The 17,054-nt window shown below is 38.9% G+C and overlaps 2 protein-coding genes across 2 annotated transcripts in view; one reads left to right on the top strand and one right to left on the bottom strand.

Moving 5' to 3' along the window:
• The window catches only part of polr2b (RNA polymerase II subunit B), a 58,865-nt gene extending 48,064 nt beyond the window's left edge, over positions 1-10,801 (top strand). The window contains exons 20-25 of the mRNA XM_059965290.1: positions 2,189-2,278; positions 4,254-4,361; positions 4,441-4,554; positions 5,660-5,820; positions 7,802-7,997; positions 10,466-10,801. Of these exons, the coding sequence (XP_059821273.1) occupies positions 2,189-2,278; positions 4,254-4,361; positions 4,441-4,554; positions 5,660-5,820; positions 7,802-7,997; positions 10,466-10,555 (759 nt within the window). The 3' untranslated portion in view covers positions 10,556-10,801. The remainder of the gene's footprint in view (positions 1-2,188; positions 2,279-4,253; positions 4,362-4,440; positions 4,555-5,659; positions 5,821-7,801; positions 7,998-10,465) is intronic.
• Positions 10,788-17,054, bottom strand: part of igfbp7 (insulin-like growth factor binding protein 7) — a 36,907-nt gene continuing 30,640 nt past the window's right edge. The window contains exons 3-5 of the mRNA XM_059965291.1: positions 15,779-15,895; positions 13,036-13,144; positions 10,788-11,079 (exon numbers count right to left, since the gene is read on the bottom strand). Of these exons, the coding sequence (XP_059821274.1) occupies positions 11,069-11,079; positions 13,036-13,144; positions 15,779-15,895 (237 nt within the window). The 3' untranslated portion in view covers positions 10,788-11,068. The remainder of the gene's footprint in view (positions 11,080-13,035; positions 13,145-15,778; positions 15,896-17,054) is intronic.

Consider the following 17,054-nt stretch of genomic DNA (forward strand, 5'->3'; position numbering starts at 1 on the left):
ATTCTAAAGAGGAAAATGACTGCTTGTGACTGCACATTACACTCAAGTTAAAATGTAACCCTGAAGTGCTGGTCAAACTTAAGTTAATAGTGAATGAAAGTCAATAAACTGCTGATACTGACAATCTGAAATAAAAATGAAATACTCAGATGATTGAGCAGCATCTGTGGAAAACAAAACTTTTCAGGACTTTTCAAAGACTTTTCAAAGACTGCCATCTGTTGATTCTTCCACATGAAATGTCAGATCTGCATCTTTTTCCATAGATATTGTCTTATATAGTGTATCCAGCATTTTGGGGTTTTATTTAGTTTCAGTGACTGGACATTGGGAACTTATAAGATGAAAATAACTACTGCTCTTGGGCACCAGTTGTATCTGAGATCATGTTTATAATCCCTTTGGTTCCCTGGGTCATGGACTCAACTTGAGTTTTTCATCAGCGTTCTTCCCTCTTTACAAAGTCAGAGGTTGTACTGTTTACAGACAATTGAGGTAATACCTGCTTTTGTAATTCTTCACATTCATGTCCCTTCTGTTTGAGCTAGTAAGTTGTAAGTAACATTGCGTCATACAATTGCTCAAAAATAGTGACAATCAACAAGAGGTAGTTTAACCTTCTCTTGACAATTGTTAACGTTATAACCTCCAGCAGCAGTATTCTGGGAATTAGGCTAAATTTCAATATGATTTGGCTATTGATGGACAGGCAAGAATCAAAAATTAAATACCTCCACTTCGTGTATGAATATTATATGAAGAAAAATCTACAAAACAGCAGTAGCCAGCTGTTGTCAAATCTCCCAAATTTATAATAATGTTTAATTATACGAAGACAGTAGATTTATGAGAACTCTATCTCTCATGTGTTCTGCATATAAAGCACTATTCTAGCTTGGATGCCACTCATCTGTTAATGAATTTAGACTTTCCCATCTAAAGAAATGGTTGGAGTGTTTTCATTATGATTCAAATTGAATGCCTACTTTCACCCTCTCAAAATGTGTTTAAAATGTGCCATATTCCTACCATATTGGAATTAAAAATTCAAGATTGCTTAATGTCATTTCCTATACACAAGTGTAAGGAGATCAAATAATTGTTACTCTGGATCTGATGCAGCACAAAAAAACCCCACAAAAGATAAAGAAAACTGATAATAAAAAGAAACAATAAATATAAAAAGATAGCCTATATATGTAGATTGTTGTCCATAAAATGACGCTGGGCTGTACGTAAGGGGACAGGCAGGAAATAAAGTAGTGGTTGAGTTAGTGGGCAACTATACTGCTTGGGGGAAGTAACAGTTTGTGAATCTGGTAGTCCTGTTGTGGATGAAACGTATCCTCATTCCTGATGGGATTGGGACAAACAGTCCAAGAGCAGGGTGTATGGAATCCTTCATGATGTTACTGGCCCTTTTCCAGCACCTTTCCGTATATATGTATTGATGACAGGTTGGCTGGTTCCAGTGATGCATTGGGCAGTTTTGACTACATGTACCAAGCAGTGATGCATCTTGTTAAGGGTGCTCTCTACTGCACATCTGTAGAGTAACATGAGTATGGATGTGCAAAGTCCAGCTCTCTTCAGCCTCCTCCTAAAGCAGAGGGGTTGGTGAGCTTTCTTGACTCTGGAACCATGAATGGTTGTGTATGACATGGTCTCCCAGGAATCTGAAACTGCTTGCAGTTTCCACTGCTGTGCCATCAATATGGGGGGGGGTTAGTTCTCCTTAAGATGATAACCATCTCCTTTGGCTTGTTTATGTTGACGAAGAGGTTATTTGCCTGGCACCCAGTATATACACATATATGTGTGTGTGCACGCGCCCTTAACTCGGGCGCCGTCATGACAAGCTTTCTGCGCTGATATTTTTGGTGATTGCTGTCATTGTACGGCGTGTCTTGGGCATCTGAAACCTGGCGGAACCCATCCCTCTCATGCACATGTGTACACGCACGCAGAAAGGGAGAGAGACAAAAAGAAAGAGGATTTGCAAGGCTGATATTGGATCAGTACATCAATGGAGCAATTTTAGTTTGTACACCATTGATATAATTTGTGCAGATGTAACTTTCATAACCTTTCTGTTGAGCCTCAAAATCTGGAATAAAAAATTCAGATGAAAATTATATCACTTTTCACTTCATTAGGAATGTATAACCCACATGCTGTTTGTGTGCAGGTGAGATCTGTCCGAATTCCACAAATTGGAGATAAGTTTGCCAGTCGCCATGGTCAGAAGGGTACATGTGGTATCCAGTACAGACAAGAGGTGAGATGATCTTGCATTATGGATTCAAAACATTGATTTGAAATTGTGGACAAATAGCTGAATATCAAAATTTGAACTACACACTCTGGAATTCTTAAAATAAAAACGGAAAATGGAGGAATAAAAAGGAATAGTGACTGAATTTCTGTTTTAGAATAAAATTTGCTATTTTTCATGGTTCATAAAAAAGCTTAAATAAATTATCGTCTTTTTGACCTCCTGGCAAGTAACAACCTTATTACCCATAGCTTACGTATTTACTTGTATTTTGGCCATATTTTGGGGAAGAGGATGCCTGATGGTTTTTTTGCCATGTTCTGTTTGGGTTTCCATGACAGAGAAACGACACATGAAAGACAGAAATATGGTAGCCATCCTGTTGCTCTGCAGTTAATCTTGTGGTTCTGTGTAGAAGTGTCCAGTGAATCGCTGAGCACTTGCTTCAGGCCTTCTGGTTTTACAGCAATCATAACTGCATTTTGAATGGGTGACCATCAGAAGTTAGGGTTTACGTTGGTTTAATTTTATTATTTCTATGTGTGTCTGTTGTAAGTTAATAGCTCTTTCATGTTTTCAATGGATTTACAATTTTAATAAATTATAAATTAAACAACCGTTTCCAGATGTATGTGATTATCAGACAAGGAACAGTTGAAAGGGCCTTCCCAATGGTACAGATTGTAAACGCCTCAAGGTGTTTTGTGAATGGGGCTTAAGATCCCGCCATTAGTGACCTAGTTGTTACTCACAGCTCACAGTGCCTCAACGAAGGGCAGCAGTGGAGCCAAGCAAGTTTTTAAAAAACTTAGTACGACTGTGGAGCTAGAGTGGGCAGCAGTCATGAGGCATGGATCATGATGAGCTCAACATATTTTGTTCAATTGTATCTAGAATGGAGATTGTATTCTTTTTCTTTTTACCTTTCCTTTTAGCATTATGTGCGAAACTGCTTTATTGATAGTTATATGGACAATAAATACTGAGTTGGGAAGTGTAGGCCTGTTTCGAGGAGATAGTAAGCTGAACACTTACAGGTATTCCATTTATACAAATTACAAACAGGATAGGATACAACTGTCAACACTGGTTTCAAGGGTGTTGTGTATAAGAGGCTCTTCGTAAGAGAAATGTAACGTTTAGGCAAAGGCTTTATGATTTGGTATTGGAAGAGGCTACAAAGGAATTAAAACTAGACAGGAATTTAAAATTTGAGTCTTTGCACTTGTGAGTTCAATGTAAGTCCACTAGAACTGTGCAATAGATAGCCTGTTTTCAAATCCAAAATTTTTATTTTCTAAACTCATCAGCTGGATTCCTCATCTATGATTTTATTGTCCCTAGGCTTAACTGTTTGGAATGAACTGTTTGTTAGCCTTACTCTTGCTACCCTTTATAAACTTCAAAACTTGAAGTACATACAGTATCAAAGTTTTAAAAAGAAGCTACTGGTGCTAGACAGCGACTTTTTGCTGGCAGCTCACGGAAACTGCGTCCATTCAAGCATCACTTCTGTGATTGCTGATGATATTGGTTTCTTGTTCAGCAAACCCTTTGTTTCCAATTAATGAAGTTTCAAACATGCTTATCTTGATAGTTCTAAGGTAACTTTGCTCTTCCAATTCTGACCTTTTGATGATCCTGAATTCAATTGCTCCATCATTGTGTATGCCTTCATTTGGAAGGTCCCTAAGATACGGAATTCCCTCCATTAACCTACCAGCATCTCTGGCTCTGCTTGATTCAGATGATTGTAAATATATTTGTGGAAAATCTCTTAGATCCTTTGCTTTAACATATCCTTTTGTAGCATTATTTGTGTGGTATCCCTCTGATGAAGCATCTATAGTAAAGGCGCTACATAATACAATTTGTTGGAAATGCAGTTTTAAAAAAGTAGTTTTAATGCAGTTTTAAATTGCTCTTACCCTTTTTGCTCACCATTAACATTAATTATTTGGTTATTTTTGCTTTGTAGGACATGCCATTCACATGTGAAGGTATCACCCCAGATATTATAATCAATCCACATGCCATTCCATCTCGAATGACAATTGGTCACTTGATTGAGTGTCTGCAAGGGAAGGTATGTTTAAAGTCAATCAGAAATTAACTTTATGTAATTATAATTTGATTGTATTCTCATTCTTTTGTTATACTTCCAGGTATCAGCAAATAAGGGTGAAATTGGTGATGCAACACCTTTCAATGATGCTGTTAACGTACAGAAGATTTCAAACTTGTTATCGGACTATGGGTATCACCTCCGAGGCAATGAGGTAATTTTTCCAGTGTGTATATATACATATACACACAGAAAAGAATTTATTCAGTTTGGCACAGCTTTTTAATAAGAGTGACAGAACACTTTTCTCGCAGCTTGAATATTGTTAGATGTATTTTCTTTACTTTCAGTTTCGAAGTAAAGATTAAATACTTTGACACTTAACTATACAGAGATATCGCCAAGAAATCAGCCTTTTTTTATTCGAAGAGGAATATCTTGGAATCATCTAAATGAGTATTTCCTTCTTCCTTTTTCTACATTGTGGGCACTTAATGAAGTATCCATGAAAAGTGAAATTCAAAATTTGAATGAAAATATTTTGATTCATTTCAATACGTTCCAAACAAATGAAACAGTGCAAATGAAGTCAACAAAAAAAATAAATTTGTCTGTGCCACCTCTAGAATAAATCAGCCCAAAGTGCACTCAAAAACAAAAGTGGTTTTAAGTTTTCTGACATGATGTTCTGGATATGCTATTCATGTGCATTTAATCATTTCATATTAGCATATAGGTCCCATAACTGATATTATTATACAGAAAGGATTTTTTGCAAGCCATTTGATGGCCCTTGTATTCTAATTAGACCATAAGGTAACAGCAGAATTAGGTCATTCAGTCCATTGAGTCTGCTCCATCATTCAATCATGGCTGATTTCTGTTTTTCAACTCTATTCTTGCACCTACTTTCTTTACCCTTAACCCCCTTACCAATGAACAATAGAACAATACAGCACAGTACAGGCCCTTCAGCCCACAATGTTGTGCTGACCCTTAAACCCTGCCTCCCATATAACCCTCCACCTTAAATTCCTCCATATACCTGTCTAGGAGTAGATGAAGATCCCATCGGTCTCTGTCTTAAATGTACCCTTACAATGCAAATAAAATGACTGGGCATCCACAGCACTCTGTAGCAGTGAATTCCTAAGATTTATCACTCTCTGAAGAAATTCTTAGTAACCTCAGTTCTAAAGGGATGTCGATTTATTCTGAGGCTGCACTCTTGAGATTTAGACTCTTGATTCAGGTTAGGATGTATAATTGCTTTTTTCGCATAAAAGAAAAAATTAATGATACGTTCCCTCTCATTTTAGGTTTTATACAATGGATTCACAGGACGTAAGCTCACATCACAGATCTTTATTGGTCCTACTTACTATCAGCGCTTGAAACATATGGTAGATGACAAAATTCATTCCCGTGCAAGAGGACCTGTTCAGATCCTTAATAGGCAACCTATGGAGGGTAGATCTCGGTAAGCTGAAATTTGGCAAATATTTTCCATTTTTTGAATCTGGCAATTTTGAGCAACAATCAAATATTGTGCAATGAACTGGAATTGATTTATAGAGCTTAAGGTAAGGGAACCTTTATGGGAAAGTGATCATAATGTGTTGGAATTCACCTTGCACTTCAAGAGGGAGAAGCTAGTTAGATGTTACAGTATTACAATGGTGTAAAGGCAACATTAGAGGCATGAGAGGAGCTGCCCAAAGTAGATTGGAAGGGGGCTCAAGCTGGGATGATGACAGAACAGCAATGGCTGGAGTTTCTAGGAGCAATTCCAAAGGTGTAAGCTAGATACATCCCAAAGAAAAAGTAGTATGCTGAAGGCAGGATAATGCAACTGTGGCTGACGAGGGAAGTCAAAGCCAACATAAAAGTCAAAGAGAGGGCATACAATAGAGCTCAAATTAGTGGGAAGTTAGAGGATTGGGATGCTTTTAAAAACCAATAGAAATAGACTTAAAAAGTCAAAGAGGGAAAAGATAGAATACGAAGTTAAGCTAGCCAATAATATTAAAGAGGATACCATGAGGGCAGCATGGTAGTGTAGGGGTTAACACAATGCTTTACAGTACCAGTGACTCTGGTTCAATTCCCATCACTGCTGTGGTTTCCTCCCACAGTCCAAAGACTTACCAGTTGGTAGGTTAATTGGTCATTGTAAATAGTCCTATGATTAGGCTAGGGTTAAATTGGTGGATTGCTAGTTGGCATAGCTCAATTGGCCATAAGGGCCTATTCTGTGCTGTATTTCTGTGGAGTGTTGGAGGCTGAGGGGAGATCTGATAGTGGTTTACAAGATTATGAGAGCGTAGATAGAGTATCTGTTTCCCATGGTTAAAATGCCTAAATCCACAGGGCATGCATTGAAGGTGAGAGGGGTTAGGTTCAAGGAGGAAGTGAGAGACAAGTTTTTAACCCAGAGTCATGGATGCCTGGAATGCGCTATCTGGTATGGCGGTAGAGGCAAATACATTAGAGGCTTTTAAGAGACGTTTCAATAGGCACGTGGATATAAGGGAGATGGAGTGATTAGTGTTTGGGTGTTTTTGATTTGCTTTTTAGCTGGTTCGGCTCAACACTGTGGGCCAAGTGGCCTATTCCTGTGCTGTACTATTCTATGTTCAATTAGTAAATCAACAGTTTCTTCAGATATCTAAAGAGTAAAAGAGAGACGAGAATAGATATCAAACAGCTGGAAAATGCTGCTGGAGAGTTAGTAATATAGGACAAGGAAATGGTGGACGAACTGAATAAGTATTTTGTATCATTGTTCACTGTGGAAGCACTAGCAGTATGCCAGAAGTATGAATGTGTCAGGGGGCAGAAGTGAGAGAAGTTGTCATTATTAGGGAGACTGTGCCTGGGAAACTGAAAGGTCTGAAGGTAATTAAGTCACCTGGACTCAATAGTTTACACCCTGGGTTCTAAAGGAGGTGGCTGAAGATCCTTAATTAATTAGGGCATAAAGTGTTACGGGGAGAAGGCAAGAGATTGGGGCTGAGAGTGAAATGGATCAGCCATGATGATATGGTGGAGCAGACTCAATGGGCCAAATGGCCTAATTCTACTCCTCTGTCTTATGGTCTTATTCCAGTGTAATGCCACATGAGTTATCTACTGTTCATTATCTTTTGGCTGCCAAGACCTTTCATTTCTGGTTTACATTATTTTGTTTTGTAATTATTCAATAATTGTTCAACTTGTGTGCAAATTCTTTAACAATTTTTTGTAAACAGCTTTGCTATGTTAAATCCTTTTTGTTTATGGGTCTGGATGTATCTAGTAAGGCCAGACTTTACATAAGAATGGGATGGGACAGATATCAGATTCTGTTCAGTTCTTTCCTAAGCTCAAGAATAACTAGTGGGATAGAATTCAGAAAGACATCTGGCTTTAATTTATTAGCCTTTGCTCCTAGCAGTAAAATGTGATTTGATCTTTTTTAGTGATGGTGGTCTGCGTTTTGGGGAGATGGAACGAGATTGTCAGATTGCTCATGGTGCAGCCCAGTTTTTGAGAGAGAGGCTATTTGAGGTTTCTGATCCATATCAGGTGCACGTATGCAATCTGTGTGGGCTCATGGCAATTGCCAATACGAGAACACACACTTACGAATGCAGAGGATGCCGTAACAAAACTCAGGTATGTATGAAACTGATTATCTGTAGCATGGACATTTGGTAGATTTTAGCCACACAGTTTCTAAGATATGGTTATTCAGAGTAATGTGGGATATTTTTGTGATTTGTTGAATGAGTATGTTGTTTGTCTATACAGAACTTGCAGTATATATATCAGCACAATTGCCATTTTGGTTGCAGGTTCCCCTATACAAAAGACACATAGTGGTTTCTGTATTTGAATTATTGCATTTCTATGTGCATGAGTAGCCTGTGTCAGTATGTTGCATCTAATTGAGGAAAACAGCTATGTGGGAATATCTATAATAACAGTGCTGTCCTAAAGCTAGTTTACATTTTCCTGCTATCGTTTCTAGATAACTGTGACTGTTTTAAATGATCTGCAGATTGAGTCAGGTAGATGAAGGATCAGTCCACTTGGAAGTATTTCTGTATCTGGCATAATGTATCTTCTGGTGGTGCTTGAAGCCTAAAATAGGCCCATTGCAGGCCTTTAGTTTGGCTTGGTGAATTATTTTAATTGTACTTTACATCTCTGATCTTAATGGAAATATTCTCAGATTGAAGTTGAAATCTCCGCCCTTGTTGTAAGATTCTGTATTGGGTATCTGAAATAGCCTCCATTCAATTCCAAGAGGTCAAGGGGCAAAAGTCTGAAACAGACCTGAATTGGTTCTGATGGCTTTCCTGACATGATTTCACCCCAGACAATGAAGGAAAGACATATTATTGAATATGGGACAAAATTGTATTACAGCTTTAGAACTGGAGAGTTCTGCTCAGAAATAACCACACAACAATCTAAGCTGTTAAGTGGTAACAATGCAGACATCTACCCAACCATACCAAGTTACCAAATCTGTAAAAAGCAGCAAAATCCAATAACCATATTATAAACCCAATCAGCATACTCTTATTCAATAAAATGATGAAAAATGTTGTAATAAGTAATTTTTGCTAATAATCTGCACACCATTGCTTAGTTTGTGTTTTGTCCAGAAAAAAAAAAACAATGCCTTGGTCTGTAATGTGGACCAAAAGTCTGAAATTCAAGTGATTGACAATGATCTAGTGATTTGACTCATAACTTGCTCAAAGGAAGATGGCTGCGAGTCAGTGGTAGTTGTGTGGAAGCTGCTGCTGGGAATAATGGTAGAAGCAGATGCATTAGGGACATATAAGAAAATCTTAGGCACATGAATGATAGAAAAATCAAGGGCTATATAGGAGGGAAGGGTTAGATTAAACTTTTAAAGTAGGTTAAAAGATTGACAGAATATTGTGGACTGAAGGGCCTGTACTGTGTTGTAATCTTCTTTATTCAATTTTCATGGCCCCATAAGTTCCTCAGGGCAGTGACTTAACCCAAGCTCCCATCCATTTCAATACTTCATCCTTGGTCTTCCATCTACCGTTTAAGCTGAAATTGGGAATGTTAGCAGCTCATAACTATGTGCAGCAAGATCTAGGCCGGGGTTCCCAACCTTTTTTATGCCATGAACTAATACCATTAAGCAAGAGTTCCATGGACCCCAGGTTGGTAGCCCCTGAATTCTAGATAATATTTAGTAATGGGATGATAGGTGGTGAACATCATTTGTTCTTGAAACTGCCAGGCACTGTCATAAATTTAAAACAGGAAATGCTCAGCAGGTCAGGCAGGATCTGGGAAGAGAGAAAGCAAGTTAATGTTTTCAATTGAAGACCATTGTCAAGAGTGTTCAGATGGAAAGATCTTCAATCTGATATATTAACTTTTCTTTGCACGGAGAGATGCTGTCTGACCTGAATTCCTTACATGTTCTGGTTTTATTTCAGACTTCCAGCATCTTTAGTTTTGTTTTGACTTCTCACCAATGTCTGTAACCAACAGAAGAGTCTTAACCACCTGTTCCCTGGCACTCAGTGGCATTACCCTGGCTGAGCCTCCATCTTCAACATTTTAGATGGAGGAGGTCACCAGTGATTAGAAGTTCAACTAGACCAGGGGTTCCCAACCTGGGGTCTACAGACCGGATTAATGGTAGGGATCCACGGCATAAAAATGGTTGGGAACCCCCGAACTAGACTAATCACATAAATACAGTGAGTACATGAGCAGATCAGAAGCTGAATTTAATGAGGCAAGCAATTAATTTCCTGCTTGGCACATTACTAAGGTGAATTAAAAAAACTCCACCTGCTGGGGTGAGTGCAGCTTCAATAGCCCTTAAGAAAGCAGCTTGCTGGATTGGATCCCATCCACCATGAATTACAGTGTGCCTCTAGTCTTTACAAGGTTTGACTGATATAAGTGGCTCTGAATTCTTGACGGTAACTGAAGGCAGCAAGAGAATCATTCATAAGCGTGATTTTTAATGAGGATAAACTGTGACCAGTCAGAAATGTCAGTATTGTTATTAAGGGGACAAAATTTGAATTATTGTCTTACAAAATTGATTTTTATTTATCTTGTTGTTTGATCTGCAGATTTCTTTGGTACGGATGCCCTATGCCTGTAAACTTCTCTTCCAGGAGTTGATGTCAATGAGTATCGCACCACGAATGATGGTTTCATGATGGACTGAACATGATCATCACACAGACAAACCATCTTAAATATAGATAAAGAAATATGTGACTGGCAAAATTACTTGCAGAACTAAGTGCACAAGTTGGTACAGAAAAGGGCATTTCTTGTTCAAGTACCAGATCTTGAGCCATACTTATTTGTATGTTTTCAGTTGTGAATTTATTTTTTTGCCAGTGTTGTAAGTAGATTTTGTTGTGAGAACAAAAATAAAATTCTGTATTGTTTTATGTAAATTGTTTATTTTCTTTGCCTCGAGTATATAACAACTTCTTCCCCTTGTCCTTATTGATTTATATCATTGTATTGCAAGCAGAGTAAATATAAAAGCTACATAAACCATAATAAGTAACTGGGTCAATACAGTGTACGAGAATAAGATAGATCCCTATAAAACTTAATTTATAGGATATGGAAAAAAAATTGCGCAGAGTCTACACTTAGTCACAGAATTCCCTGCAAGTAGCCGTGCTTGTGGTTCAGGCTGCCTTTCGTCATTTTTCTCATGCTTTCTCTGCAGGACAAAACACCAGAGGTTAATAGGACAAAATATGGTTCCTGCACAGTTGGCAAGTTGAGTGCAATTCACTGGATCATTTGTAATAACCATCCATTTGTTTTAGCATTGAATATAACTACTGTAGCTACATGCAGTCTTTGTCATAAATCTTATGCTTCCATAGGAATTTTTGGCACCAGCTCATCTGACATACACTGGCAATGACATTCACAAACAGAAGAAAAGCTGCAGATGATGGAAATCCAAGCAACACACACAAAATGCTGAAGGAACTGAACAAAGCACTGTTGACATTTCGGGCCAAGGCCCTTCAGCAGGACTGGGGGTAAAAAGTTGAATAGATTCAAAAGGTGGGGGAAGGTGGGGGGAGGAAAGAAACAAGACTGACAGTTGAAACCAGGAGGGAAAGGAATGAAGAAAAGAGCTGGTAAATTGATTGGTGAAAGAGATACAGGGTTGGAAAAGGGGGAATCTAATAGAAGACAGAAGGCAATGGAAGAAAGAAAAGGGGGAAGAGCACCAGAGTGAGGTGATGGGCAGGCAAGGAGATAAGGTGAGAAAGGGAAAAGGGGTGTGGGGAAGCATTACCAGAAGCCTGAGAAACTGATGTCCTCAGGTTGGAGGCTACCCAGACAGAACCCAAGGTTTTGTTTCTTCAACCTCGGTGTGGCCTTATCTCAACAGTAGAGGAGGCCATGGATTGACATATCGGAATGGAAAGTGGAATTAAAATGGGTGGCCACTGGGAGATCCCGCTTCTTCTGGCAGATGCTCAGGGAAGTGGTCTCCCAATCTCTTTCGGGTCTCACTGATATACAGGAGGTCATGCCGGGAGAACAGGACACAGTATATGACCCCAACAGACTCACAGGTGAAGTGTTGCCTCATCCGGAAGGACTGTTTAGGGCCCTGAATGGTAGTGAGGGAGGAGATGTAGAGGCAGCTGTAGCATTTGTTCTGCTTACAAGGACAAGTGCCAGAAGGGAGATCAGTGGGGAGGAATGAATGGACATGGAATTTCGTAGGGAGTGATCCCTATGGAAAGCAGGACGTGGGGTGGGGGGGAGGGAAAGATGTGTTGGTGGTGGGTTCCCATTGGAGATGGTGGAAGTTGCGAAGAATTAAATGCTGGATGCAGAGGCTCGTGGGGTGGTATGTGAGGACAACAGGAACCCTATCCCTGATCGGTTGGTGGAAGGACGGGGTAAGTGCAGACATGTGTGAAATGGAAGTGATGTGGTTGAAGGCAGCATGGATGGTGGAGGAAAGGGAGCCCCCTCCCTTTTTTTTTTGGAAGGAGGGCATCTCCATTCTGCAATGAAAAGCCTTATCCTGAGAGCAGATGTGGTGGAGATGGAGGAATTGAGAGAAGGGGATGGCATTTTTACAATTAACAGGGTGGGAAGAGATATAGTTTGCCAGACTACTACAGTATCCACTTTATCTTGGGGTTTGATAGGTTAGGAGTAGTGCAGGGGGAGTGGAGAGCAAGAAGTTTGGAAGGGGTGAGGGGCACAGAACTCACTGAAGGCGTAGGTGCAGAGGGACAAAAGTGAGGCCCTACCCAAGGACAGAAAGTTCTGCCTCAGAGAGGGGAAGGTCAGAGGGAATGGTGAAGATTTGGCACAATTAGAGCTGGGATCAGAAGAGGGTTGGTAGTGTCTAAGGAGAAAGGAGGTTTGGGGTTTTCAGGGATGGTGAGGTGAGGGGAAGATGGAGTCTCTGAGGACTCAAGATTCCAAAGATTTGAATCCAGAGATGATAAAGGAACTATATCATTTTGGTGCATCACTTGGAGGAGAAGCTGATGGAGGAGTTTTTGCATGTTTGGCTAAATGTCCCTGACCATCTTTTGTGGTTTCCATGTCTTACTGGCTCCCTCTCATCAATTTCTTCAGTTTAACTGGGAATGCACACAGGTATATGAAACCCATCATTTGCTGCACTTACCTTTAAGTTCATCAACCACATGTATATTTCCAGTAGCTGCAGCCTCTCCCTTGGTGTTAGATGCATGGCATTCATATTCTCCTGCATCTGCTTCAGTGAGCGGAGAAATCTAAATATAAACAGGAAGGGAGGGATGATACCTTTAAAATGTTGTGCATTTGTATGGTTTATATTTCCTGTCTCAAGTCTCAGATTTAACACTGCTCAACTTACCCATTCAAATTTGTAGTATGTTCTGGCCTGTTCTTATCCTGAATTATTAGTCCTATTATCAGAAAATAGGTACCACACTCTGAAATTTAATTCCCACACCTAATGTCTTCAGCTTCCTCCTCTTCCCCCTCACCCCCACCACTTTGAACTCTCATCTAAATAGACAGTACAATGGGAACAAAATGTGTAACTTTTAGTATATTTAGCATCAGTACATTTTGGATGTCATTCAGGGATTGAAGGAAAGCAGGATAGCTTAGCACTTTTGGATAACATGTTGGCTTGTTTCCCAGCAATGAGCTTCAATGAGGCTATGAATGGGTGCACTTTGGGGTGGTCTGAAGAAGAGTTAGAAAAGCTTTTGAAATTTCTGCAGACTCACAAGGAGGAATTAGTATTTTGGTGGCAGCCCCTGGGACTGAGAACATTCTAGTTCATTTTCAGAGGAAATTGCTTCATGATTGGGCAACTGATTTGCAGACCATCTTTTCTCCCCCACCCCGAACTTCCAGATGTTTGTCTCTCCAAATCTTCATCTCACTCACCCTCGTAACACTGCAAAAAGCCACAATCAGTGTGGTCAAAGGTCCAAAATAAGTTTGAGGTCAGCACCCCATCTTCTGTTGGAATATGTTGCAGCCTTCATAACTCAATATTGAATTCAAGATACTCAGGAACTCACTTTGCTTACATTATACCTGCCAGAACTCTTGTCATTTATTCATCTGTAATATTTTTTTTATCTTGATTGACACTGCTAGGCACTTAATCAATTTGACCAATGTGTCACAGCAGTTATGTATGCTTATGTTTTTGTCCATTTTTCCAACTTCCCTCAAGTAGAAGGCTTCAGCAACACTTTATTACCAATAGTAACCCTGGGTTGTCAGAGATACTCCTTTTGTTCTATCCCTCCCTCTGCATCTATTCCGTATCTCAGTTCTCTCCAGGGGTCTTTATCTGAAATATTAACCTAATTTCTCTTCTACAGATTCTGCCTGACGTGCTGAGTCTTTCTACCACTTCATGTTTTTAGTTCAAATTTCCCATATCTGTATATTTTTTTAAATAATTTTAATTTACCAATGTACATGCATGTAGTGGCAGTTGTGAGGAAAGCATTTGAGTTCCTCAGGCTTTTTATACAAGTACAAAATAAAGGAAGTTATGTTGAATTTACACAGAACAAACTTAAGGTAGAATATTATATCTGGTTCCAATTGTAACACTTAAGGAAAAATGTGGGAATTCCAAAGAATATATATGGCACATTTATTTGCACAGATCTACTGATGAGAGAATACAGCAACAAGGTTAGTCTGGAGGGATTGGGATTGATCTTGAAGCAAAGAGTCACAGCTGGTTTAGATTTAGTAAACAAAAGGAAGAGTTTTATTAGCAGATTGTAGTACAGATTTAAAATTTGGGGCAAAAGAAAAAAAGCTTTTATGAATTCACTAACTGGAAGGGTGGTGGAAATAGTATATTCATTCTGCAGGGATTTTGAGAGTCAAAGAAGAATAAGTTACATGCCCCTACTAAACAAAATGCCAGTTTTGATAGGCTGAGTGGCCCCTTTGCTGTAATAATTTTGTGTTACAGAAAACTTGTGTTCCTATTTTACATTTGTAAAACGTGGGTGACAAGAATAAATTTCTAGGTCCAAGTCTTATTCTACTTTTTGACTAAGCACCATAGAATGTTTCTCGGAGGTTTATCAATTCCAAGTGGCTATTTTGTTTAGATTCTATTGTAAACTGGGAACGAAGATGCAAACTTGCCTCAGAGAAACTGCAAATTTAGCGCCTTTGGTGCCAGGTTTTAGCTGCTTTAATCAGGAACATTCTGTAATTAAAGCAGCAACAGTGTTGCAGTTCAAATTTGTTCAGGCTGGTTTAAAATGTGAATAATGTTAAAAGAATTTAGCAGAATAGATAAGGGAAAAAAATCTTTTGATAGATTACAAGACTCCACTATGTATTATTTTAAAACTAGTTACATGAAAGACAGTCTGATCGGGGCTGAACACGTACTGAAGTCGTAATATTTAAAGTTTTTTCAGCGGATACGGCATCAGTCTCAATTCTGCTTTTTCCACCCTTTCAGAGACAGAATTCAGCATAGAACTGATCATGATAAATGACAAAATTTGCAGTCTCAATCAGAGAGGTTGTCACGGTTTAGTGTGGAGAAAGGAAATGCTAACTTCCATGATGAGGTGTGTAATTAAATTCTATTTTGGGTTATTTGCATTCCTTTATTTCTGCAGTGGAATTGCAAGAGTTTTACTTCATGGGTAGCCATATCATTACACAAAGAAAGAACGTATTATGTGCTGACAGCCCTAAGTGCTTCACAGCCAATAAAATACTTTAAAATGATATTTGGTGCTGTAATGTGCACTGACTTGAGATTAGTTTGTGTACAAGACCTACTGTAACAAGTACAATAAATGAAGTTTTAACATTTTCTTTTATAAAGTTTATTTAACTTTCTAATTAATATTCTCAGATCGGGATTAAAAACTTACCAACACCCATCCTGTCACCTCGTGCTTCTCTGGCCCACCTCGAGTCTGGATGGCAAGGTTGTCACGGTCACCAGGGAGTAACTCTGCCTTTTCCACACCAGTAGTTGTTTTCATTACCTATCATTTGAAATGCAGCAGATTATCAGCTTGAGAATTATTAATTAATTTTTATCTTGATAATAAAAACAATATTTTAGATACAAGTATACCATCTGGAGAATATTTTATGCTCTGTTGGAAGAATGCTCCTGTAAATATGGAATATTCTGAGGTTTTCTCTTGTGTTCTCTTGAATGCAATTCCAAAAAAGTTCAAAGCTAAGACTCTATTTGAATTACTAGAAGCTTTAACAATGAAATATTTAATTAGCAACAAATTTATTGTTTCCGTGCATTGAACTCAAGGGACCTTAATGCAAGTTTAAAATGGTCAGAAGGAAAATAATGAAACTCGGTAGGAACAATCTCTCTTCAACCCAGATAGATTTTATTACAGGATAGTGAAAAGAGGAATTTGCTAGTTAGAATGTAAACTTGCAGTGCTATTTTCTTAGATATTTGCAAATTTTCCAAACTTGACATCTGCTCTGTGGAAGACAGCAGCAATATGCCCAAATTTCAAGTGTTGAAGGCAGAAGTGAATGTAGTTGCTATTTCTAAGGCAAAGGTGCTTGGGAATTTGAAAGGTCTGAAGGTAGTTAAGTCACCTGGAATGGATGGACTACACCTAGGGTTCTGGAGAGATTGTGGAGGCAATAAATAACAATCTTTCAATATCACTAGATCTGGATTAGTTCCAGAGGACTAGAAAATTACCACTTTAAGAAAGGGGAGATGCAATAAACAGGAATTTACATATCATTTAGCCTGACTTCAGTGGTGGGCAAGATTAATTAGAGCCCATTATGAAGGATGAGGTCGTAGGGTACTTGGAGACAGATGATAAAATAGGCTGAAGTCAGCATGGTTTCCTGAATTGGAAATCTTGCCTGTCAAATCTTTTGGAATTCTTTGAAGAATCATATCTATTTAAAATCCTGTGTGCCCACTACCCTGGACCCCCATCAATTTGCCTAGGTTAACAGAGGATGCCATCTCCACGGCACTTCACTCTGCCCTGACCCACCTGGACAGTCCCAACTTTTATGTCAGAATGCTGTTCATTTACTTTAGTTCAGCATTCAATACTGTGACCCCCTCCAAGCAAATCGCAAAACTTCACCAGCTTGGTATCAGCTCATCCCTCTGCAATTGGACCTTGGACTTTCTGTCTAACA

This window comes from Hypanus sabinus, chromosome 3 (assembly GCF_030144855.1).
Source record: "Hypanus sabinus isolate sHypSab1 chromosome 3, sHypSab1.hap1, whole genome shotgun sequence".
Classification (NCBI taxonomy): domain Eukaryota; kingdom Metazoa; phylum Chordata; class Chondrichthyes; order Myliobatiformes; family Dasyatidae; genus Hypanus; species Hypanus sabinus.